Source organism: Aphelocoma coerulescens, chromosome 1 (genome assembly GCF_041296385.1).
Source record: "Aphelocoma coerulescens isolate FSJ_1873_10779 chromosome 1, UR_Acoe_1.0, whole genome shotgun sequence".
Lineage (NCBI taxonomy): Eukaryota > Metazoa > Chordata > Aves > Passeriformes > Corvidae > Aphelocoma > Aphelocoma coerulescens.
This window is the reverse complement of record NC_091013.1, coordinates 76,206,448-76,233,702: the sequence shown is the minus strand read 5'-3', so window position 1 is coordinate 76,233,702 and position 27,255 is coordinate 76,206,448. Positions and strand designations below refer to the sequence as shown.

At 42.9% G+C, this 27,255-nt stretch overlaps 1 protein-coding gene across 2 annotated transcripts in view; it reads right to left on the bottom strand.

Moving 5' to 3' along the window:
• The window catches only part of XPO4 (exportin 4), a 78,512-nt gene extending 67,080 nt beyond the window's left edge, over nucleotides 1-11,432 (bottom strand). For both annotated transcript variants that reach the window (XM_069013718.1, XM_069013724.1), the window contains exon 1: nucleotides 11,349-11,432. In XM_069013718.1, coding sequence (XP_068869819.1) covers nucleotides 11,349-11,429 — 81 coding nt within the window. In that variant the 5' untranslated portion in view covers nucleotides 11,430-11,432. The remainder of the gene's footprint in view (nucleotides 1-11,348) is intronic.
• Nucleotides 11,433-27,255: the final 15,823 nt, after the last annotated feature.

Below are 27,255 nucleotides of genomic sequence, written 5' to 3'. Positions count from 1 at the left end.
GAGAATAACATCTTTCACTCAAACCCAGGAAAAATTATGAACTTTCACTGAACACACCTAGAAAAAGGTCCTTCCCCATTTTGTCCATACTGGGAAACAGCAAAAATCCATCTAGAGTTGTACATAGTTGAGACAGTAAGTGTCTTCTACTTTTACCTTGTTTCATCACTTTGTTCCACTCTTGCAAATACAGCCTGAACAATGATACTGAAGAAGTTACACATCTCTGTATTCATCCTCCAATATGAGCAGGATGGCTCATATTGGAGGATGAATACAGGAGAGCAGACACACAATGTGTATTTTGAGAAAACCTCTTCTAGACAGGAGTTTATTATTACAAAGTTGGGGTTTTTAAATTCTACATAGAAACATTTTGGGGTTTCATTTAGAAGATGCAATTTTTAGGACTCCCTTAAAGTGAGTGCCTGAGTTCACTCTAACAAACCTGCACAAATTAGCCAAGTCTCAAGTTCTGAACAGTCACAGGGCTCCATATATATTCAGGCTTCACTGAAAAATGATCTTGAAGAAATGTGGTCATAATTATATATTCTATTCTCACCACTATTAGAGGGAATATTACTGTAAAATGAACAGGAGACTAGCTCCAGAAACAATATTGTCATTTCTCTTGATATTAGAATTCAATATTTATATATTCCCCACTAAACAATTCATTATCCTGAAGCTACCCAACATCTGTTCCTAATCCCACTTAAAACAACCTCACAAAATAAAGGGTTTGCAGCTTACCCTCCCTAATTCTCTCAGGAAGAAGCACAGTTGTTTTTCTGCTTGGGCTTTGGTGGTTCTTGTTGACAGGTGAGGAAAGCACTATTCATACTCTCATCACCAGAGACGAGTGCGCCTGTTTTGTAAACTTATTTGCACATTTCCTCAATAACAATGCAAGATGTAGCCATCTGGGAAGCTACCAAGATTATGGTTGAAAGAGAAGTCAAACAGCAGCAACATTATTAGCAAAATAAACAGCAGAAGCTGTTGAACTAAGAGACGAAAAAGCTAAACTAAATGTGAACAGTTAAGACCTTGATGAAAAACAAAACAAAAACAAAATGATGATGCAGAAAAAATGCAAAGCTCTCCTTGCACTTAAGATCAGTGAAGGTTAATGTAATGCTTTTCAGCCACTGCTTCAACAAGACACAATTCAGCTTTAAGGCACCTAGTATCAAACCAGCAGCTAGCTGCACAGGGGGAACACATTCCTTCCCCCCCGCCCAGGGCTGCAGTCCTGTGCAACAGAGATACAGGCTCCCACTTGGGGATCTCCAGTTCCTGTATACACATATCTACATAGAGATGCTGCGGAGATATCCTCATTAAATCTACCAGTGACAAATGCGTAAAACGTGGCTTTTAGATGAGGGGTGTAACATAAGAGGAAACCAACTGAGCTGTAAGGCGAAACCCAGAAGTGGCAGGCAGCGTCTGCCAGCACCAACAGCAACTCATCATGGCAAGATGATTGAGCAACCGACTTAAGGGACCATGTGAATGCCAGGACTACCAATACAAGACCATGCTGTGGCAGATCAGTTTTGGGGAAGTTAATAACAAAACCTTGTTATGAACTTGAAGACCACCTATTTGCAGAGCCAAACAAAATAAGCAAAAGGAGAAGAGCCTTTTGCTGCTTGCCCAAGGCAGAGAAGTGACACATGTAGATGTTGGGCCAGAAAGGATGACACTTGATCCCACATCACCAGCTTGGATACCTTCCACTTGTCCCCAGACATGCAGTGCACAGAGATGTGACGTCTCTTGTGCTGCCACAAGATAAAGGTAGCAGTTCTGCCGTAACTCATCAATGAGCACATCAATGAGCCAGTGTGGTTTGTGCTCGTACAATTGTTTCTGCTGCTTATTAGCTCTGATAATGCTTGCATGCCATCACTAATGCCACAATTAATGATAGCTGGAACATTGTTTCACAGTAATAAAGGAAGGTATAACTGAGTGTTGGTTATCATCCAATTGCACCACTGATCTATGTGCAAACCAATGCTTAAGTCCCAGAGCCACAGATGCTCTATGGCACAGGTCAGTGCACCAGCCTCTGGAGTACACACAGCTACTGGATTTTTACACTCCATGTTAATGATGCTGCAACACGTTATTTGAATTCTACAAACTGCCGCTGCCCTCCTTCACACATTCTTGGAGCAAAAACCTATGCAGCCAGAGTATTTACTTGTGATGTGAAAGAGGCAAATTCAAGATTCTTTCAAAGCAGCCTGAAGAAGTAGTTGAACATGGCTCAATCACTTCCTGCTGTCTTAAAAGCTATCAAATTACCCATTTCTGAAAGACTGGAAATACAAAGCTGAGGAACATCCCACTCACTCCAATACAATACCACGTAGCTTTTCTGCAGCTCTTCCAAGGAACAGATTTCAAAACACATTTGTGAAGGATGCTGGTACTATTATTTTCCATCATTACAACAGGATCCCAGTCTAAGTCAACAGTAACGAAAAGGGGCTGCCTCTCCAGAACTCCAAGGCTGTGGTGCCTGGAGATCTTCCTCTCCTTCCAGCCATGTTAATTCCTTTCCGCCCCTAGACACACATTTTTATCCTGTGCTAGCTTTGGCAAGTGGCAAGTCCTTCTGACAGCCAGTCCAGCTCACTAACCCAGAAGATAATCAATCCAGAAAAAAGACAAGTAATGTTTTTTCTCTGCCACTCAGTGTTAGACTAGTTTAGGCTCCCGTGAAAACACAGCCTATGTCTGCAACACACTTACAAGCCTGGGACTGCAGATGTTCTTCACCTTGGCCAAGGCTTTTGAAATCCCAGGGACCACCATCATAAACTCTAAAATTCCATGGCAAAACACCCTTTGCACTTCATTGATTTCACAGCCACAGATTAATTATACAAAGCCTTCAAGAGACCCTGGCATAAGGCATATTTTTAACACTACCACAGCTGCACCTCTAGCATTTTGCACAGCTGCACATAGCACAGCTGGCCTGTATGGCAATGAAGACCAAAATTCATAATTTCAGCACAAATCATGATATACCTTTAGTCTTTCTTCATATTCACTTTTGTAGTTTAAATTTTGAATTTGGTAGGCACCACTAAACCAACTTATCTGACTTACAAAGCAACACAAGCAAAAACCTTCATTCACTTACTCCTCCATTCACTTAAATAACTTTTACTGTATTTTCTACTAAAAAAAAAATCAGTCTTGATTTGAAAAGAAAGAGAAATGTATATGCTAATTCCTAAGACGTTAAACAACAATTTGACCAAAATTTCTTACAGGAGCATAGGCAAGCTCTCTTATCTCAGTCAAGGCAGTAGAATTGTCTCTAATGCAACATAGTGAAAATTACTGTAATTAAAAGACTCTTTTCTCCCTGCATTCACTTCCCAATCTAGTTCACTGTGCAATCACTCAGGTGGGTGTACTATTATCCTATGTTTTGGCAGAACCAAAGACAGCACTGTACAGCAGCCACTCATGGTTATGTCTCTGAAGTAGGAAAGTTTGGGGTTTTCCTTTTTGGGAAACAGGAAAGAGGAAGAAGAGGGACTATTTAAAAAATACCCTCCTGTCAGTTATCCTTCATTCTCTAAAATCCCTATCTAAACAACCACTCCCTATTCAACAAGATGTTTTGGACTTCAAAGGACCAATGTCTCCTACATCTCAGATCTGATACCTTGCCTTGTACACCACATCTCCCAGCACATATGTGGGTTTATGCCACTCACACACCCCACGACACATCAAAATTGCAGAGATCTTATGTACACCTAACTCAGACAGACTTTTTAGAATCAAAACACTGTCAGAAACTGATGAAAAGGAATATTTTACTTATCTGCTTGTGACAGGATCAGCTAAACTTAACAATCAAGAGGATTTCTTCCACCTCTCCATAGGGAAAGCTGTTAATTAACTAATGAACACAGATTAGCATAACAACGATAAGACTCTTAGGAAGCAGGTTAAAGTGAAAACAGCAGTAGGTAGTGCCTGAAGAAGAATTATCCAGATGGAGTTATGGACTAATGAAGCACCCCAGCAGATGACTGTAGAAGCAAGCACACAGTATTTACATCAACTACTCAGAACAAAATATAGAAATATGCCAATGTAACGGTGACATGTCAAATGGGTGTGAAACATATTGATTCAAAAAGACAAATACTCCCTCTGTGAAACAGTCAGGGGGAATAAACCCTAAGCATGCAGAATCCCATTTCACTAGATTTTCACTTCATCAAACACGATGTTTACTTCTCAAAGATATCAGAATCTCTATCAGTTCTCACTTCTCTAATCTCAATTCTTTACCTTAGTACAGATATGCTCCACGCACATTTATTCTCAGCTCCCAGGTAAGAGTTTCACTAGCACAGTGCACACTGCATGTACTTACCTCCCAAGCTGTAATCTGAACTGTGTGCCTGTAAAATGCACCAACCATACCAGTTCTTAAGCAAAAGAAGAAAAAACTATACATATATATGATGGATTCTTAAGTTACTCAGTACTGCCCCAAAAAACGATCTGGATGGCTTGGGTATGATTCTCTGAAAACATCACCTTGCTGCTCTGAAGCAATAAAGGAAAGTACAATGTTAAGTACTATTAGGAAAGGAATACAGAAGAATATAAAAAATTTACAACCATCTAAAATCCTCAAGTACCTACATCACAAAAGAATTTAGTTCTGGTCAGTTCATTTAAATACAGTATCATAAATCCAAAAAATTACAGAGGGATGATTTGATGTATGGGGGAATATCCCACATAAAAAAATGACAAGACCCTCCAGTTTAGCTAAGAGATGACTAGAGGGTGCAATGCAATAGAAAATTATAAAATCACAAAGGATACTGTAGAAGAAAAATCAGAACACTTTATAGGTATTTCTCATAATTTAAGAATTAAATTATCAAACAGCAGGCTTCACTCAACTATATTGTGTTTTTCCAAAGACACTTGTAAACCCCATTACACTCAGACAAGCATGTATATATATATATATATATATATATATATATATATATACACAGAGAGGGAGAGAGAGAGAGGCACTGAATAATATACACAAAAACTAAAAGAAAAAAAAGCATTCCAAAAACAACTGGACATATTTGAGGAAGAAAAACAACGATAACACATCAAGCTTTTCAAATTGCTAATTCAAATAAGGTAAAGAGTCCACTAGTGAAAGGATTATCCTTACTTTTCAGACCTTCTCTAAATCAGCAGCTAGAGGCCACCAATGGAAAAAATTCATCTGAGCAGATGTTTTGTCTATTCCAGACATGATATAGCACACATCCTGCTTGTTTTATGGGTGACAACTTGGAGAACTTTCACAAATCTTCTCAGCATTGGAATGATTCATTTGTCTGATTTCTTCCAACAGGCAACCTGCCATAACAAAAGCAGAGCTAGTCCATCTCTCCTTTTCACCCTTACTATGGGCCATGTTTCACAGTCTGAAAAACTGCCTGACAATGAAGACAAATTGCAACAAGAAACTGATCTTCCTTGTGGAATAAGGATTGTCATGGCCCTTGTAGAAGACAGACTGACGGGTTATGTCAAGATGTGAGATGGAGAAGAACTGATGAGGCTGATTCCGGAAAACCACAAGCTAAGCCACTTGTTCATCTTGCACCTGAGCTTGAGCAAGGATTAACTACTGAATGGTGTCTGGGCTGAAGCAGAGGGCCCACAGCCCAGTGTTGTCTCAGTGAAGTGCAGAAAACCACCCACGTCTCTGTGCCAGCCCTCAGCCTCACTGCCCCTTCACTGTGCACAGCAAGCCTTGGTTTAGATCTGTTCCTCTGAGGAGACAATAATGGGAATAAAGACCTGGTGAAGGTCTGATGGCTGCCACTGCTGCCTCAGCTGTGTGGAGGAGCATACTGAAGTACCACAGTGCTGCCTTTTTTCAGCCACAAGTTAGGTAGCTCGGTTTGATGAAGGTAATCAACGACCCTCATTATCCTTGTTTACATATTAAAAACCAGACCTACCAATACAAAAATAAGAAAACAGATGTCGCCCTACCCCACATCTATGATCGCAGCAACAGGCAGCCAATGATTTTTGACTACAGTCATTCACCCATTTGTCCCAAGTATAAAACTGATATTTGAACTCCTCCACTATGGAAGGACAAGAACACAACCCTACTCTGCAGACAAATTGATGGGCTTGCTCATCTCCCCTCCAAGGCAGGCACAACTCTGTGGTAAGATTTGTGTCTCTGACTGTGTTGGAGCTTACCTGGGAACACTTGTTCACAGAGCTATGCACTTATATTTTGCAGGTCTAGTGCAGTTATCAGCATCTAACAAGAATCTGTAATCTGCTGCTTCAATAAACCAGACTATTCATGACTCCACAACCATGAAAGTTCTTATTCAATGTGACCAGACTTTAGTGCCTAACTGGTTATAAATGAGAAATTAAGCCTATCGTGCACCCAGCTCCTCTGATCTCTGAGGAATAGCTAGAAGATAAGGGAGTTTATTTTCTGACAATTTCATACACTTACCGCAACAGCCCTGATCTCCAAGATCAGCCAAAAAGAGCCAACCATACAAACTGTCATGGTTGATGGTATAAACAATCTGGTCTTACTAATGTGCTCTCTTATGCTCTTATTCTGTAAGCTTATTTGAAGCTCTGAAAGTAAGTTTGTATGACTACTGTCAGACTACCCAACTTCAGCCTGAAATATCCCCCAGAATAGCAGGATAAATCACAAACTAAGTGGTAGCCTGAGAAGGTGGTGATGTGAGAATCCACATCACCCCACACACACACCCAACACCCACCCTTTGAAACAGACCACAGTCAAAACAGAACATTTACAAACTTTCAAAGAATGGAATTCTTCTGCAAAAGCCTTTGCTCAAATGTTCTTTGCACCTTCCAAGAGCCACACCACACAGAATAGCCTAACAGGGATCTCCGGACCTACTTCGCTCAATCCCCTGCCCAAAAAGGAACTCGTTTCAAAGTTAGATCAGGTTGTTCAGGGACTTGTTCAGTCAAGTATTAAACATCTCCAAAGACAGGAGATCCTATAGCCTCTCCACACAGTCTGCTCCACTGCCTTCACCAATCACACTTAATGTGATTTTTTTTGTCTTCTCTCCAGCTGGAATGTTCCTTTCTGAAACTTGCAACCTCTTCTCTTTCAGTGTGCACCTCTAAGTGAAGTCTGGCATTTCTAATATCAGGAGAGTCTGTGTTAGCAAGTAAATTGTACAGTGAAGGTATATTATACACTTGAGCCAACCTGACAGCTCACCACTAACAGGGGCAGACCAGCCCCGTATGTGTCCAACAATCTAATTTCAGTGCCCCTGTGCTAGCTCTGCAACCTAAATGGCTGCACAGATAGCCAATACATCTTGCTAACCTGACAGAAATCCATTCCCTTGTTTAATTCCTATGTCATCTCAGCAATATTAATATCTTCTGCACAGGGTCACAAGAGAGAAAGCAGAGCTGCAGGTAGAACAGAGCACCCCTTTTTGGAGGGAGCTGTGGTGAACAAGCAATAACCTGTGAATTTACATTTAGGTGTCAGAGAATATCATATGCTAGAGTATTTCAACCTGCTTTAATAAACTATCAGCAATAACTACATGGTGTTAGGCATGCTTCCTACTTCATCCTCTCACTTCTGGGACGAAATTTAAATTTCTTTCCTTAATAATACAACCAATGTCTTCTCTAATCCATGAAGACAGCTATTGGAACAGTGCTTAACTAGTACTAATTATATTTGGCATTAATTACCACCTGAGCTAAACAGAACATAATAGATAGGAGCTACATGGTCAGGGGACACCATGCCAGTAGGAAATGAAGGAGGAGTAAACTAATTCAGTTCATACAGATGTTGGTGCACGGTCTTTATTAAGCCAAAGTCACACGGGCCAAAGGTGGATACCAGACTGTGGCACTGAAAAACTTCACAGCAAAGCACTAATGGGGATCTTAGTTCAAATAAACACCATGTAGCTTTACTGGAAAGGAATTACATACCCAAATTTTTATTGCAAATACTTTTACACACATTAAAGAAAATTGTCACAGTACTAGCCTTCAAAGTCGTATTTGGCAGCTAATGACAACATAAGTTTCATCTTTTATAACAACTCCTCAATTATACCAAATTCCAATTCTTTTTCAAATTAAGTCTTTTGAATGTGAGCTACCTCTAACCTGTTGAAAGGCATTACTGGTAAAAAAGGAAAAGCATTTCTATGCAGCTGTAGAAGAGCTTGGTGAGAGAAAAGATTGAGCATTTCCAGTTTTCAAACATGGCACACCATGGCTTGTAAAGTCCGTAAAGATCAGCAACTTAGGAGATCAGAACTTAGGCGTACTTTATCTGATATCTAAAAAGTAATTTTCCAAAGGAAAACTCTACTAACCCAGAGCAATGAAAAAAAAAAAACCTTGAAAATACTTATCAAAGATTTAGAGAGTTCACAGTAATCCATACTTATCCTCAAAGAAAGTTAATTAAACACATTCAGGTCTTTTTATTAGCATGCCATTATTCTCCTCAAGGCTCAATATTTCATTTTAAAGTCAAGACAAGTATCCAGTAAACCACCACCACTCCCCGCTCTGTGTTTTGAAATGCTGAAACAACTTTGATGCATCCCTAGCCATCTGTATTTTGCAAGGATTGCTACTGTCTCAGCTTTGACAGACTGTCACAAGAAAACCTTGCTGAATCCCTCCACAGCTCCCTGCCCAGGTAAAACCTTCTGCCATCTATTGTCAGACCATTCACAGCTCTGTCCTTTCCCATTGCTTCAGGTATGGCTCCACTGCAAGGTGCCCACCTTAACTCATGACCTCCGACTCTAGCACCAGGTTCATCACCCTCCACCCCGAAAGTCCTCAGATTTTTACATAAATACCTTCCTAAGTGATCCCAGAAGTTTGCTTGATCAGTTCACCCCTCCCATTTGTCACACAGAGATAACTTCCTGCCCTCATCCCCAAGCAGACCTTTTACAACAGTGCAGTCCCCTGGCTAAATGAAATTCAGATCATCACTGTCCAGGTGCAGTCCTGAAACACAATAAGGCCCCTCTTTTTGCATAGTTGCTAATGAGACAGAACAGGAGCAGATCTCATAACTCTTTCAGTCTCTGGGGTCTCACGTCCACCTTTGTGAAGTACCTGCTGAGCTGCACTCCTCTCCTGCATCCCTCCAAAGACGTGATGATTTTTGAGAAGGAACACAGAGCAATAACCCTAAACAGTTCTCACAGCTCTTCCACAGCCAACCCTGCTTAAAACCTGATTCTGGGTCCTCACCCTCATGGATAGCTTTAGTGAATATCTCTGTTTCATGCAGCTTCCTCGGTAAGAGCCATCTAACTAATTATTCTCAGTTTACTGTTGTCTATGAAACTTCCAAAATCAGCTGTGGAAAAGAAATAGAAGAAGAAAAAGCTGAATACCACAAGTCAGGTTTCATACTGTCAGAGCCTGTGGGGAGGAAGGTAGAAATTCAACAAGGATCCTAACATCCATGTGCTTGCAGACCCAAGATGTATTTTTACCAGCAAGTTCAGCAACTATTCTTTAACAGAAGCACAAACACTACCATAAGAGGCCTGCACCTTTTCACTGTATTAAGGTTTTTATTTCATTCAACTCTGTAAGTTGCTTTTCCCTCTCTGTGTTAGCAGAGCTATGCTAGGGAAACAATGCCCACACAAGTTACATTTAGTCTTCAAGCACAGATGCAAGACTTTGGAGGTGCCACTCCACATGCTATCAGCTTGATACTGAAAACTACTTAACCACCAGCTTCATTCCACACACGTGTTCTGTTACACAGTAATACTTACTAGCGATTTTCCTTATGCAAACTCTCCTGGTAATTACTGCATTTGTGTTATTTTTGAAACAGAGATACATACACCTTACCAGAACATCTAACGATCTACACAGACATGTTTTGTACAGCATGCATGAATCCAAAGCAGCTCAAAGCTTGAAACCCATCACTGGTGGCATACTTTGAGAAGTATTTTTCTAAAAGGACTAGTGCTTGCTACCAAGCTATTTACCTTTACTGTCCTGGTTGGAAACACACCAGTGTTTTTCAGGCTTTGACCTCACAAACATGCATGTTTTGATGGGACACCCAGGAGTAAAGCTGATCACCTCTCACTTTACAGTCAGGCTACTTCAGCAAGACATTAAAACACAATCATTCAGGTTTTGGTCACTGATTAATTACTGATATCAGAAAAACTTTGCTACTATTTCTTTGGCTCCTTTGAAATCCCATTAATATCAACACCTTACAAACTTTATTTCTGTCAGAATCACTTTTTGGTAAGATAAATTCAGTGGGGAAGCCTTTCATCTAGACATGTATACAAGATCTTCAATAAAGATCTGTAAACTATACCTCCCAACACAGAGCTTTTCATTCAAACAAGGCTTCTACAAGAATGCAAAACTAGGATGTTTTAACACCAATGGTCACTACCGGTATCCAGCTCCATCGCACTTCTGATCTTTGCCATATGGGCTTGCTTTTCCACGCAGTTACGAAAACAAGATAACACACAGTCAGCAGGGACATTTAATTGATAATAAACAGATCAAGTGCGAAGCACCACTAATGGCTTTGCTTCAAGGCGGCAGCACCGTGAGTCTCTGGCTCCTCGGTGCTCCTCCGCTTAAAGGAAAACTCTGGAACCGGATCGCGCCACTCCCGAGGCCGCTTCCGAACTGCCCAAGGCGCCTCGCTGCCCGCGCTGGGCTGGGGACGGGCGCGACCTCCCGCCGGTCCTCCGTCGCCGCGGGAGGTGCCCGGGGCCCCGGCCCCGGGAGAGAGGGAGGGAGAGTTGCTCGCTGGCAACTTCGGCGAGGGTCTCGGCGGCGGACGGTGGCGGTGCGAGGGCTCGGGGACGGGCACCCCGCAGCCGGGGCGGGCAGCGCGGGGCGCGGGCAGCCGGCAGAGCCTGCCGGGGGCGGCGGGGAGCGGGCGGCACATGGAGGAGCGGCGCGGCATGCGCGGCGGGGCCGGCCCCGGCTGCGGGGCCACACGGACGAGCCGGCGCGGCGGCGGAGGGACAGGAAGGGAGGGAGGGAGCCCGGCCGAAAGGAGAGCGAGCGGGGGCAGCGGAGGCGACGCGCCCCGGCAGGCTGCGCCCCGAGCCCATCGCCCGAGGGGCGAGGGCAGCGGGAGCGGAGGCGGGGAGGGGAGAGGGGTCCGGCGCGGCCGCCCCATCGGGGGCGAGGCGGCGCTCCGGGCGCGGCGGTGCCGCCGCCCGCCTCACCATGAGCACTTTGGCTGCGTTCTCCAACTGGGCGATCACCTCGGGGGCGCCCCCCGCCGCCGCGGCCACCGCCGCCATCATGGTCTCTCTTCAATGACGCGCCATGCGCTGCATTCTGGGGCGAGGCGGCCGCGCGGCCAATCCCGGTCCGGCCCGGCCCCGCCGCGGAAGCGAAGCGGCGGCGCCGCCGCAGCACCGCGACCGCCGGGCGGGATCAGCGCCCGCCCCGCGCGCCTCCGTCCCGCCTGCCCGGCCCGGCCCCTCCCCTCACGCCCCTCCCGGCCGCCTCCGGGGCGGGCCCGGCCCGCAGCACGCGGCGGGACCTCCCGAGCCGCGGGGCGGGGCCGCCGCCGCTCCCCGCCGGCCGCCGGTCGCTGCACGTGGCCGGCGCGCAGGTTGTTAGGGGTGGAAGGGACCTCTGGGGATCAACCGGTCCAACCCTCCTGCCAAGCCAGGGTCACCTAGAGCAGGTTGCGCAGGAACCCGTCCAGATGGGTTTGGAATGTCTCCAGAGAGGGAGACTCCACAACCACCCTGGGCAGCTTGCTCCAGTGCTCTGCCACCCTCCATGGAAAGAAATCCTTCCTCATGTTGAGGTGGAACTTGCTGTGTATTCAAGTGTGGCCATTGCTCCTCGTCCTGTTGCTGGGCACCGCTGAAAAGAGCCTGGCACCATCCTCTTGGCACCCGCCGTGGAGACTTAACATGCACTTCCTTGTGCTTCCCAATGAGCTCAGGTGCCAGCGCGGCCGCAGGCACTGGGTGCTGGCAGTCCCTTGTGCATAGCAGTGCTTGCAGATCTGTGGTGGGATGAGAAGCTGAGTTTATAAAATATAGCTTAGAAAATGATGGAGATTGGGAGAGGGTGGCCAGCATCTTTACAAATGAACTGGTTTACAGCAGACAAAAAAAAAAAAAAAAAAAAAAAAAAAAAAAAAAAAAAAAAAAAAAAAAAAAAAAAAAAAAAAGCCAATGTTTAAAACTGTTCTAAAACACACTTTTCCCCCTTATAACCACCATCTGGAGCTCCTTCCATGATACTGGTTGTGACTTACAAGACAGTGTCAACTCTGAAATATATGCTGAAGAGAACATCGTTGTGCACCTATAGGAGCAAAAGGACTCTCAGATTGTGCCTTCATTGGCATTTCATTTTTCACTGGCATTTGCCTTTTAAGCAAATCTGATGGTTTCCACTTCAGTTTGCACACTGGAGCAGACTTGGAGCTTTGATACCTTCAGATGAAGCCAAAATGGAAGGTCTGCAACTGTCAAGGAGGCCAGATCCCCTTCAGAGCACATCCCTCACAGTGCAGAGCACTGGGCACCATCAGCTGTTTTGTTCCCCTGAACCCACTGGAGCACTCTGCTCTTAACAGTCAGGTGATTCTAGCCATAGTTCTCGCAGCCTTGGGGAGGCATTAGCTGACCTCAAGTGCTGATTTTATGCAAGGTTTGGAGTTTATCAGCTAGCTGAGCAGGCTGATAGGAGTGTTGAATGCCTGTAGACTGTTCACATAGTCTGCGTGTAAGTGGACAATGTTTCCATGCAGGTGATACAATGTAATAGCCAAAGGCAGAAGAAGGAATCAAGGAAATGAATGACAGCAAGAAATCCATCTTTCCTACTCCAAAGAAAAATACAAGTATTTTTCTCCTAAGAAATGACAGCTGCCAATGCTGAAGAGGGCATGGCAGTGCTTATGACTAGACAAGTTTAAAAGTAGCAACAGAACCATGTAAATGATTGATTGTGGGGTAAAACCTAGGAGGTAATGTAATTCATGCAAGAATATTACATGCATTTCAGGGTAACGTTCAACTTCAAAGTTGAAATGTGGAGAGATCAGCACAGCTGAACTGAAAGGAGGGATGAATATACAACAGTCAGAGATGGAGCAGTTCGAAGGTAGTGAGTGTGTGACAACACACTTAAGCCCTGGAGTGTGTGGGCAAACAGGGCAATGTACAATGAGTGTCAGTGAAATGAGAGCTAAAGACTTAGAAGACAACAAAGAGGTAAAATGTCAAAAAAATCCCTGAAAGGTATGGAAAAAACTATTTTAAAGAATTCTGTGTTCAGTAAAGGACTGCTTCAGTCCTTTTTTTTTCTGTATTTGTAACTTATATTCAAAATGAGATTCTTCAACAACTTTTTCAGCATGCTCAAAGGTCCTTCATTCTCCTGTGGCCTTGTGTGTTTAGCAGCACACTTGAATAGCCATGAAAGCAATAGAAGTAGTATTTTTCAGGTTGGGAGGACTCAAGTGGTCTCTACACATACCATTTCTTTCTTCAGCCTTCTGATCAAGTTGCTTAGGGCTTTGTTCAGCAGGGTCTTGAAAACCTCCAAGAATGGAGAGTGAACGACTCTCTGGGCAACCATGTCAATGCTTAATTGGTGTCATGGTGACCTCTTTTTCCACTTAAATCAGAATGTCCTCATGTCACTGTTACCTCTCATCCTGCTGCTGTGCACCTCAGTAGAGAGTGTTCCTGCATTTTCTTGATAATCTCAGGTACTGGAAGAAAACTCATGGGTTCCCTTTCAAGCCTTGGGTTCCCTTTCAACCCAAGAAAACTCTTGGGTTGCCTTTCAACTGGATGCAGTTCCCTCAGCCTTTCCTCAGAGGGCATGTGCTCCCACCCCCACACCAACTTGACTGCCCTCAGCTGCACTCACTGCAATTTGTCAACTTCTTTCTTGTAGTGCAGGCCCCAGAGTGTAATGCGGTTTTCCAGACGTGATGCAACAAGTGCTGAGTAAAGAGGACTAGTACTTCTTTTGATCTACTGGCTGCATGCCTGTAAAAACAAACTAATATGTCTCTATAAAGGTAGCCTTGCTCACTGCTGTGGTGTTCTGCTCACTTATGTTTAGTTTGGTTCCTGTCAGGCCAAGAAAAGTTCATGGCTGGGCCTTAACTGCCCTGACACCCTCACCTGGGACTTCAGCATGTACAGTGCTGTAGGTTTGCCTGTGCCAAGTCCGGTCTCCTCTCATTGTGGCTCATCAGTTGTATTTCCTCAATGGACCTATGTATTATATAGCCTTGTTTTCAACCCTTTTTCCTGCATGGACCTTTACTCTGACTCTGTCTTCTACTGTTTCTGGCTTCACTTTCTGTCTGGACTCTGGACATGACTCATTATCTTGCCTTGTCTTGGACTCTCAAGAAGACCTGTCACCACTCCAGCCCTACCCAAATCCTATGGAACTGCACCCTGGTTGGTGAGAGCACTGCCCTCCCTGCCTGTCCTGTGGTCAGCCTCAGCTTATTCATCCTCATGGAGTAGCCCTGCTCATGCTGTCCTTGCCCCAGTCCACCAGGACCTCCAGATTCCTACTTCGGTCAGACTTCAGTCTATACTGCTGTAGTGGTTATTCCATTTTAGGTAAGGTATGATACCACAGGATCCATCTCTCAGTTCCCTGAACAGGCATAGTGGTTTGATCAATCTGTATCTATCCCTTCTGCCCTGAAGTTGTCTATTTGGGCACACTTTAGCATGCTCATTAAATCCACTCTTCTTTCACCAGTGGTATGATATGTGCAGAAAAAACCATGCATTTTACCATATCATCATCAGGTATATCTTGTCCTCATTTTGAGTAGGAGGACTGAGTGGAGTAATCTTCAGTAAAAATTACATGTTCAAGTATAGAATGAGGGCTTTGGTGGATCAATGCCGTGTTTGTTCCAGAGAATTCGTGGAGACACTTAGGCAGCACTCTGCCAGCACCTACGCGTGCACATGATCTCACCTTCGCTGGTGGTTGTGAACAGCCGCTCACACCCACAGGCTGTGCACGAACCGGAGATGAAGAGGCAAGAGGGGTTTTTCTGCCTGCAATTCCGAGGTGTTTAATGGCAACACCCCGAAGGGAACAGAGGCAAGAAGAACCCCAAACTGAAAGCCCGCACCAGTTTTATCCCGAAAGCTCCCAAAGGTGGGCAGAGCATCCAAAACCAATAGTCTGAGGGCTAGGGGCCAGAGGCAAGGTTGAATGGCATAGTAGGGGCCAATGGGAAAAGGGATGGGAGGGGAGAGAGGGCCAGTGACCAGCAGGATCTAGACAAAGGGAGAACTTTCTAGCACAGTGTTGTAGGGAGAGATCACTTTTAAGGCGACTTGGGGCGTGTAAAGTGGACTTAGCCACCACAACATTGAAGTAGTCACATTTTCTCTGAGCTATATTACAACCTTAATGTTCTCTTGGCCAGTCTTAGAAAAGCTGATTGTTCATTTATCTTGTCAGAGGGAATGCTGAAGCTATTTCTGCTATCGGCTAAAAAAGATGCGTCACATTGTTCCTTCATGCTTTCCTCTTTTGTGGTGCTAATCCTCTTAAAATAGTTCAAAGTTTTGGACTTGTTGCCAGAAAGAGTGTTGTTGGCAGCGGAGCCTGGGCTTCCTGCTCTAGCAGTCCTTCTCTACCTTGCCTTCTCCTGCAGCTGAAAACAGCCAACTACTGCCAATTTGGGCTAAAGAGTAAAATGTTAAGGAAAATGAAACAACAGTTGGTTGTTCAAACCAGTCGTGGATTTGTGTTTGTTTTGTTTTAAATGTGTTAATCGTTCCTGTGCACACATACAATAAAACTAGCAAAGGTCTGCTGTAGTCAGGAGCATCTGACAAAGTCTAGTGCAAGGAAATAGAAGTGACTGAGCAGTGAATTAGATGAGGTAAGGAAATCACAGTCAGTAGGGAAGTGGATCACTAGTACAAAAGCACAATAACAATTGCACGCATGCAAGTGGCAAGCTTGGGGAGGAATTAATCTTTCACCACTGGTTAGGTAGAAGCTTTAGAAATCATCCTCTCCTATAAGGATGTACATCTTGGTTTATTTTCTATGCTTGATTTCCTAAGGTGTTCCTAAGCTTGATTTCCAACAGTGTTCAAGAGATCTCCTCCTACATAGCCTGCATTTATTTTCTCCATAGACCTCACTTCTCTGGCCGGGATGTCCATTTGGCCTCCTTTCCCAGGTTCATTTTTCCTAACACCTACCTTCACTGCATGGATTTCTGCAACAATTCCTGCAATAAATTCTGTAAATGAATTCTGCAATACTTCCTGATTTATTGCTGTCTTTTCATCAGTCCCTAGCAGAGGTCTGTTCAGAGTACTGGTTCCAGTACTAGCTATTCCACTTGTGGTGGTGTGTGATGCTCATCTCCAGTGACACAGAAGATCTTCCACCAGACACTTCAAAACAATTCAGATTAAGTCCTTCAGACAACCTGGCTAGACTTCCATACAAATGGCCTCAGTCAAGTTACCTGGGCACAGTAAGTCACTGTTCCCCTCTGGAGGAAAAGCTTCTACCAAAATTATTGTAAGCAAGTTTGATAACACCACCCAGTGCTGTTGGTCACTTGTGCTCAATTTCTTACAAAACAACAGTAAGCAGTGCTGCAAAGCTGGATTAGTCATTCAAGTAATTACTTTCAAGTTCTCAGTTTTGTCAAGAATGGAGTTTGACAGGGAATGCATGAGTCACAGATGAGTTTAACTGGGAAGAAGCAAAATATTAGGTATTTAGCCTCTGCACTGAGAGACTGGGTCTTACTGGAAGCAAGATTCAAAACAATTATTAACCATATTACACAGACAGGGATACAGGGGTTAAGAATGAGGTTATAGGGAATTGGTGTTTTGTGTTGTTGTGTGTGGGCACACACTTGTAACACTGTCAGAGCAGTGAACAGTCACAGTGGCCAGGAGCAGCCACAGCACACACCAAGCAGCAGTCGACCTGCCACAACAGCAGCCTGCAGAAGGGGAATTCAGGAGGATGTCAGACACGCAGATGACTGAGTCACATTCAGTATTTATTAAACTAATATTCTGCCCAAGAATTGAGGCACACACCTTGCACTTGAACTGGCTTTTCACAAACGAGTCCTTACATTGGAGTAGATTGACACTGGGTGGCAAAGTGTCAGTAGAGTTAAAAAATTAGGCTAGGTGGGCAGTGTTACTAGATACAGACATTTGGCATCTTGTGATACTCATTCCTGTATTTGAAGCTGTAAGAGCTTAAGCATTGTTTAAAACAAGTGAGTGCATTAATTGGTTTGCAGGAAACCTGCTATATTTGGTTTTGTATCTGCTTACGTCCTGTGTCTTCCTGACTCCACTTGTCTGGCAACCACTGTGTCAGTGTTAGCAGTGTGTTGAGAAAAGGGAGAGCTGAACAGAACAGTCACTAAGTTTAGCTATTTTGACCTTCAGAGTTATCTTTAGGATTTATGACTGGTTGACCAGAATATGTTGCTTATGATTCACACTTGAAAGTTTATCAGTGATAACTTACACTAAGTATTTGGAAAATATGTATGCTTTCCTCCACACAGCCTCTGTGCTGCCTCTACCATGGACTTCTGGAGTATTTGGGAACACTTTCCTAGTACACTAGATGGTAGGATGATAGCTTAAGCTAGCCTTTTTCAACATGTCTGTAACAAACACTTAAAAATCTTCATGCAGCAGGTATCTCTGTTGAATGACACAAATGCCAACTCAGACTGCCAGCTTACTGCCTCTTTCATCTCAAGGCTGTTGTCAAGGCAAACTTACCAACCCAAAAGGGTTCAGTGCAGCACCAGTATATTTTAGGCTACTGTCTTTAAACACTTGTTTCATGTAAGTGTCATTCACTTAAGATTGAGTCACTTTTGATTAGTACAGGCTAGAGTACTGATGCTTCAGTCTGTCCTCTGAAATTTTTTCTGTTCTGACCCTCCTCTAAAGATGCCTGCAAAGGGCTTCCTACTCCTGTTAGTTTATTCCTAAGGTCATCTGCTTAGGAGGTGACTTTTCCTTCCTTTCAGTAACTTACGAGGCACAGCCAAGTTGTCACTGATCCTGCATAAAAAGCAAGGACCTAAGTGGAAATCCTCAGCAAGACCCTTGGGTAAGACTTACCACCTTCATGGGCCTAATCTGGATGTGTGACTCTCCCTGTGTGTTGTATAGGTACAAAAGAGTGGGGTCTGGAGAAGCTGACAGGTGAAATACCTGTGGTAGTTCACAGAAGGTGCCAATGGAGCCTTTATGGCTTAGTGCAAACACACGCATGTGCACACCCACAGGCTTGTTTTACTTGTGTTTGGAAATGCTGCCATACTACTTTGGAGGTTTTCCCTTAAGCAGCTCTGACACAAACTTTTGCTGAAAAATTTTCCTCCTGGATGCAGAAATACCATGGAGTACTCACAAGCTGGTTCATCATCTAGCCATTTCCTATTTTGAAAGGCAGTCCATGGAAAGCAAGCTAATTGCTCAGCTGGCCAGTTCTCTGTACAATCACCATAAGTGTGTGCCATATAATGAAATCAACTGCAATAAAGAATGCAAGGTCCAGTAGTTAGCTAGGCTATCTGAAGGTGGCTAACTTCTGAAGTTGCAGCAGAAATATGCAACAGGACTCGTCATTTAGTTTCTCTTTACTTTTGTCCCGTATACAGAAGAGGCAAGTAGTAGAAATACCTGCCCTGCCAGTGACAGATTCTCCAGTAGCTGAGGGTCCATGGATAGAATGATCATTGCATAGAACCCTTTTACTGCTTCAGTTTGGGTCTGTAGTTTGCACCAGCTCCCTGAAAATCTTATCCTAAGAATGAGAAGATTTTTCGGCTTTGGCAGTTCCAGAATAAACTTGGATTTTCAAATAATTTCTTTCTTCCCTTGAGTTTTATGGATGGAACATGACAGTGTACCTTAGAAGGAGATTCCTGTTAGTATGAAGTTAGTATGAGCTGTGGCCATCACTCTTACCTGCCAAGTTTCCTGTGGGGACAACTACTGGCACCCTCATTTTGAACCACTGAAAGCCTTGCCTGGATTTTGCACATCCCCCCTGCCTCCTGCAACACATCACAGCACTGCACTGTTAGAAATGAACTCTTCTTGTTAGCCTCATGTGGATTTGACTGTTTTATTGAAAAAATTAGTATTAATGTTCATTGTGTGTTGACACATTAGAAAGATCCTTTAGCAGGTCTAATTACAGCAGATAGCTCAAACTTTTGGTAGCCTTATTAGAGAGATTATTATTAGATTAGTATCCATATGGATCATTGGTATGACCAGAACTATGACAGCCTAACGAAGTCAAACAGGAAAAAAAAAATTGTCTATCACCTATGAGCGGAAGCTTACTGCCTAAAATAATCATGTCATTCTGATAAATCAGATAGTGATAAATCAGAAGTAATAAGGGTTCTAAATTTAAGCCCCTCACTTTGCAGAGTCATGTGCAGCCATGCACAAAATGGTAGTGTCTAAGGGAGTTAATTTGCTTGTCCTCACATCTCTTGTTGAACAGCTATTTCAGAGTTTGACTTGGAGAGTTGTAAATCCTTCTGGCATAAATAATAAAAGCTTATTTACTTTCACTATATTTGCTGGCACTTGGACAGATACTATTCTTTCTCCCAATTAGACTTTCTTCCTTGCTTCCTCATGTTTATCCTAGGTATATTTAGAATATTATGTTGCCCTTATTCTTCATTTTGTGAGTTCATATAGAATTAGAAGAGATTTTTCCCATAAATAAATTCCTTTCCATAAATAATGCTTAATCTATTCTGACATGTATTGATCTTTCTCAAAAAAATGACCACCAGAATGGTGATTTTCCAGATGACATTTTAAAAGGCCATTGCTTTTTTTTGTAGCTGTTGGAAATGCATAGACTAAGGTGATAAAATTGTCTCCCCTAGTTTCACATTTGTATTGTTTTAGTGGCTTAGGTGTCCCCAAAGCAGCTGATGCACATACACACATAGGAATACACATATGGCAGGAATTTTGGAGGGCTAATTCCAGAAGTTGCACAGTAAAAAACTTCATGGCATTTTTGTTATTCCATGTATCAAAGTCATTTAGTTTTCCCTTTTACAGTGCTGTTAATAATCTTTTACTGAATGTGCCTGAATACTATTTGCAGATTTCATTAGTGTGCTCTACTTTTTGTTCTCAAGCCATTTATAAAAGTATTAAAATTTGATCTATTTATAGGCTCTCCAGCCCTCACCATGTCCCTTTGCAATGCAGTCTGTATGGCAGAAATACCATCTCTCTTCTTCAGCAGCAGCTCCTCAGGGACTTCACCATGGATTTTCTTAGTACTAGAATAAATTCTGCATAGGGCAATTATTTTAAGCAACTATAAAGAAATTCCTAATCCTTATAATAAATAAGGAACAGGAATTCTCCATCTTGCAGGTGAACCTGGAGTTCTCAGGCAGCTGTATACAAATTTTAGATTATATCACCATCTGTGTATGTGCCCACCTCCTAGCCAGCCCTTCCTAGCAGGAGTTCTAGAGACCCCCAGCCAGCCCCTCTTTCAGCAGCTGAGATCCCTGACCCTGCTTTGTCTTCTCTTTTTTGAGGTTTGACGTGGTAGCAAATGGGTACCTTGGTGGCCAGCCCTGTGACCTTAGCTGAAGAAAGTGGCCAGCAAATCCTTTTACTGCCACTCAATTTCCAGTATGAGCATAGGGGAACTAGGGGATAATTCTCTGAAAGTGTTTATTTCCTGGTTTAGGTTTCCCTTTGGTCCCCAGATGTGGTGTTCTAGTCCTGGGAGGTTGATGGACAAGTATTTAATCTTGTCTCTTGTTTTCAAGGGGGGGTTTAGCAAGATCACAGTTCTTCCCATAGATATCTCACCTAAGTTAAGGGTTTTTGCCTGGAAGTGGCCAGAGAAGCCCAGGTGACTGCTGCTGCTTGCTTACCAATTATGTGCTGTGCAGTCAGTTTTGATCAGTCCAGCTGGGGTTCCCTGACTGCACTGCTGAGACACTGGATCTACTGCATGGCAGCTGTAAGCTGCCACTGACAGGAACATGTGAGGAAAGTTGTCAATGGATTGATCTTTATGGCTCTAGACACTCCTCTAGATGATCCTCTCATCTCATTTTCTTTCCAGTATAATCCATTCTAGTTCTTTCTTTGATAATTTCTATTCTAATAAACATCTTTAGTTTCACTAATAATTTTCTGTGCGACAATGGAGCAACTGCTTTTGAGCTCCAGAAAATTTAATCTAGAGTAAAATAATGGTTTGACTCTGTAGTTTTTTGTTTCTATAAAATAAATGCATATCTACATAGGCTTTCCCATTCTGGATCAGAATTTATACAGATCTGATGACTATCTTGTCTTGTACAGAAAGCATGTTAGTTAAACATTAGCATAGCATTGCACAATTTTCTAGGCATTTTTGCATCCTCTCTTTAAGTATCAACTCAACAAATTTGTCAGATACATATAAAAGGTTTGCTGACCTATGCATGTCAGCACAGAGTTATTTTACAATGCAAGAACAATCATGGCCAGCCCCTTAACCCTTCAGCACTGCAGCTGATTTAAGAGATGGATTCACATAATGGATGGGGTTGAAGATGAGTACTTTGAACAATAAGGACATGAAGATGTTGTGAGCCAATGTACTGTCAGAATCTGCTTTAACTCCTTGATGCCATCACAGCTTTCTCATGTCACAACTTCCCTGTCAGTAGAGTATTAAAGGAATGCATTGTGAAAAGGTTTTCAACAGTGACTTAAATATCATTGTCCATGTGTAATGTTGTCAGTGAAGTTACACTCACGTGATTATGCAGATAAATTCAGGTGAAGTTGCATTCGTTTCTTCAGATAAAGGTTTTGATTTATTTAACCACACAGAAGTTTTGTGATTACATTTGCATCGACCGGAAAAGCAAATACATAATAATTTGGTTACCCATAAAGAAATTGAAATATTACATTATAAGGCATTATATCTCTTAGATAAGCAGCCTTGACTTCTCAAAGGGCTATTTGTAGTACACAGCTGAAATTTGCTGGGAACACATCTTCCCAGACTAAGTCTGTTAAAATTGCCATTGCTTGCAAATATTTTTGTGACTAAAGAAAACCATAATGCTGAATTTCTGAAACAATCTTTTTTTCTTAATGAGCTCCTGGTCTCATAGGGGCAAAACCTCGAGACCTATTCCAGATGTAATTCCCATGGAAGCCTGTGCCCAGGGCAGGATTAGAGGTGAAAGCTGATGCCCTGAAATCAATGTGTGATCTGTTCCAAGAGAAAAACAGTAACGTGGAAACTGATGACACTTGACAGGCTAGATTGTACTAATGGATTTCCTGTGGTGACAGAACTACTTTCAATAGGATTACACTGACATTTTTCAGCAAGAATAACACTTCTGGCAGTCCCCACCCTGCCCACGCTGACATTATCCTTCCATTCCCTGCACTTCCATTGTGCTCCTCCATTGTGCTGGCATGACTGTCCATGTCACCATGCGCTGAAGTGGTTCAGAAAATCAATCCAGCTAAAATTAACAGCCAGTGTTTCACTGGGTTGTTTTTTGGCCTAAGCTCTTTGCTCTCAGTGTGCTGACCAGTGATTCAGTTATGCCAGCACAACCAAGGGGACATGGCAGGGCCAGTGGGCAGCAGCAAATGCAACAGGCAACATTTGGATTCTGCCATTGCCATGTCTCCTCCGCCTCCAGCACTGCTCTGGCACAAGCATTTGTGAGGCTGCACATTGACCCTTGCTGGGCAGCTTTCCTAACCAAAAAAAAAAAAAAAAAAAGGGGGCCATCCCTCCAGGTTTATTTTTCAGCAAGGTTAATTCCCTAACATGGAAGGTCCTGTGGTCACCAAAACCCTGGTCCCAGGAAGAAAATGACATGGAGCTGAAAAGCCATTGCAGTACGGAAAGAGCGAGTACCAAGAACATATTCAGATAGTGCAGTTCCTGAATGTCACATCACAGCTTTGGGAGCCCAGCAGTCTTATTAGTAGCCTAGTCTGCCCCCAAAACAATACCCATTGAGGAAAGAACAGTAACAATCTTATAATGGAAATACATCTTGTATCTTACACATTTTAAAAATTTGCTTCCCAAATACCATGGATTTGACAGAATCACTCTTACTCCTTGGGGATTGAATTGGGTTTGGCTTGGAGATTTGGGAGGCATTGATAGCATGCTTCATTATGAATTTACTGTATGAAAAAATTCAAGTTTTAAACCAACTTAAACTAAAAAACCCAACACAACTTAGTGAACAAACAACCAATATCAAATTTAAATATTGAGAGTAATTGTCCTATACAATCAAAAACAGTAGGTAAGGGTCCTGCTTTGGCAAATTGAAGACAGCAATCCTAATTTATAAACAATATCTACACATCATTTCTACATGCTGTGACAGTTCACCTTAAAATTTCAGAAGCAAATTGATAATGTAGTGATAATTTGTCATAAGAAAAATATTCCCAATTAGGAGTTTAACTGAAGAAGACAAGATAATTTCTTCTATTACTCATCTTCATAAGCAGAAGTCCTCCCCGTGCAAATCACCTGCTTCACATTATTCTTAGCTGTAGTGTCTGCCAGCACATTTTTCAGTAACTTTACATAATGTGTCACTTGAAAGTGAGCAGCAGAGTAAACAGTCTTGCCTAAAAGACTAGAACTGAGATAAACAGTTCTGTTAGCCTTGAGGAGAGTAGTATTGATGATTTACTCAGAGGATGGTTTTTCTCAGACTCTAATTGTTCAACAGGCCAGAGGGGTCAAGTTTTCAGTGTGTCTCAGTAAAATGCAGTGAAAGAAGACATTTCTAAGGCTTAGAAGTGACATTTCGTGTGCAGAAATGCCGACTGAAAATTGTCCTTTACCTTGTCTTAGAGAAAATGCTGTCATCCAAATGAACTTTTGGCACAGACAAAGGAGGGAGAAATGCCACATGTGTAACAAGAAGGTGTTATGCTGAGTTCAATTTGGTCAGTTCATGTTGGGCATTCAAAGGACTTGTGCATTGAACAAAATGCTGAAGGAAGTTTCTGTTGGGGTGTTGGGAGAGTAAGCGTGATAGGAGTCAGGTCAAGACTGTGTTTGCTTTTTCTCTAGCTGCTGTTTTGAATCTCTCCATTCTTTAAAGCTGTTAGTACAGAATTTGTTTTATTTGCTAGCATAGGTATAACTTACTGTCAGCAACTTCATTTAGAAATAACCCCCCAGAATAATCTAAGTAGAAGATGCATTAGTGTTCATATGTTGGAAAATGGGAACAAACACAACACAACAGGTGATAGCAGGTCTGTGGGATCCAACAGAGGGACATTTCAACAGTTCAGACAATGTAATGTCCCCTGTCCTGTTCCTCTGCTAGCTGTAGTTATGACATTAGGATGTGTCTGAAAAATAAAACAAGGAAAGAAAGAAGAAATGCAAGAGCATTGTTTTGGACTGCATGAACTCTGAAGCGGAAGGCCAGGGTGATTAAGGCAAATAAACTACAGGACTATGTTTATTAGCCAGGAAGTGGTCATTACTAAATTGTCAGGAAATGTGCTGGAGGCTGATGTACCAACGCCAACATAACTGTATGTATCAGTCATATTTTCTCAATGTTGTTGAAATCCTGGAATAATCATGGCAACTGCATTAACTTTTGTTTGAGAACAAGCAATTTCATCTCTTTTCAGCCACTCTTGCAACTGCATCCACCTTTATTTAGAAGGGGTGAACCTGGTTTCTCTGTTGTAAATATTTTGGTGAAGATGGTGCTCATGAAACAGGACTGACCACCACTGTCACAGAGGGTGTTTGGAGAGATGGCAGCTGCACTGTGTCATGATGTGAAATGGCAAGAGCAAACAGGGGAGGCATGAGGAGCACCTGAGAGACCCCTTCAACAGCTGTCACTGCTGGAGGCAGCTTCTTAAAAAATGCCATGACACTGTTCGGAGGGAAGTGGGGTCCCAGAGGCACCCACCTTCTCTCTATTTCATGAAGCAGTTTGGCAAAATGCCCCCTCCCATGCTGGTAGCAGCCATGCAGTTTCCCAGCGGATTAACAGCATCCTCAACTGGAGGAATCTCTTATGGAAACCACAGCAGCATTCAGCCTTCATGACCTGTTTAAGTCAGGACTGTATCCAGAGGCTCCTGAAAAGAACACCAGCTGCCTATGTGTGGATCCCATCCTTCCTTTCCTATCTTTCGAAGTAAGATATTGCTGCACTTATTCCAGGGGTGCTGCATATTTGCAATGGTGAATGGAGGCAGAACAGCTGGTCTAGCACAACTAAAGGCAAAAGAAAAGTTGTCTCCTCTGTCTGAGCTGAGCGGTGGTCCTGTACACGCTCCTCCTCACCTGATACAGTTGAGCTTCTCTCCATCATCAATCTGTTCTGTTACATCACCACAGATGGAAAGGGAGTTGTATGGCAACAATCAACCCTAAACTGGGATCCAGGCTGGGAAAGAGCAGAGTAGGTCTCACCCATCAAGCAATAGTAGCCCCCAGAGTAACACAGTGATTCATCCAGTTTCTCTGGCATGAAGAGAAGATGACCTTTCTGTGTGCTTTTTTCTAATTATTTTTGTAGGTACTGGAACTACTCTTCAAATATTTTGCTGTCACCTGTTATTTGAAGCAGAGTTGACCTTATAGTCAACTCTATGAATGGATGCTTTTTTGAAAACTATTAAAAATCAGATAGGTAAGTGCCCCTTGTTAGATATCAATAATTAATTAAGGATACAGTGAGAACAACATACAAGTAATACATAATGTAGTTCAAATTCAAGGCTTCATTGGTATAAAGCAAGATATTAAAGTGAAATAAGAACTCTTCTTATTTGGTTTCATATTTGGAAAATTTCAGAAGACCATCAGTTTGCTGCTGGTTACAACACAGTGTAACTTGGTTGTAAGCACCTTTTGAGGTGACAGATATGTTGGCTTTGCTTCAAAGAACACTGAATGTGTGCAAGTGTCTGCACTTTGGCCAAAATATGCAGCAACAGAGCACTTCCATTGCAGTTTCCAAAATTATTCAGGTCTTGGCAGCACACTGTTCACTTCCTTGACTGGCTGTACAGCAGTCTGCTGTGCTCTGCTCCAGCATGAAGATGATGACCTGACTGTGGCAGCCTGTGTTTAGCAGATTTGTTACAGTCTTGTTTTAGTGTATCTGTGGAGCTGTCATAACTATGGCATTTATTTTAAAAAGCATTCTTGGACACCATTTTCAAAACTGCCAGGCAATTAAATTTGAAATGTGAGAAGTTTCTAAAATCTACCTCAAAAAGATAAAATTCATTTTTCTTTGCAGCCCGGCTCACACTGTGACTGGGGCCAGACTGTCTTTTGTCCCTGTTGGCAAGCCCTTGCCCAGTATGTGCCTATTGGAAAATGTCATTTTCACTTTTGGCTCCCTAAAATACCATCAGTAATGCAGAAAGGTTGGGGGTGGCTCAAGTTATTTCTTTTAACCTAAGGGCATCTCCTGATGGACTGTTTTTAAATGACAACACGAGTGCCTTGCCATGAGATGGCCTTTACCAGCCACAGCTTTGGCTTCCATCTCCTACAGCATCTGGGGATTATTATCATCATTACTCCACAGAATGGTTTTCCAACGCTGCAAGCCTGTGTGATGGGATTACCCTTGGGCTCCACAGTTACTAAACAATGAGTCCTCCTCTCTGCCCAGCTCATGAAGGTGCAGACATCATGAACATAAATTTTTGCACAGTTAACTTGGTTGTAGTTATGTGAAAGCCAAACAACACCTAAAGGGATCACATTTAGAATGAGATTTCAACATGGAATCAGCATGTCCCTCAAAGGTGGTGCCTGAGGCGTTCTGTGAGAAGACAGTCCAGCAGCAGGGATGAGCCCCATGCAGGACACTCATGCTGAGAGATTAAATTAAATTTCCAGAGCATTTTTCCTGTCCTTGGCTGCTGGAGTGGGAACATTTAGATCAGCAGTTATTAAGGTTAGCACTTAATCTAGTGAGTTCATGGGGTGCTCTCAGCTCTCATTAGCATCAGCAGATGCTGAGGACATCCA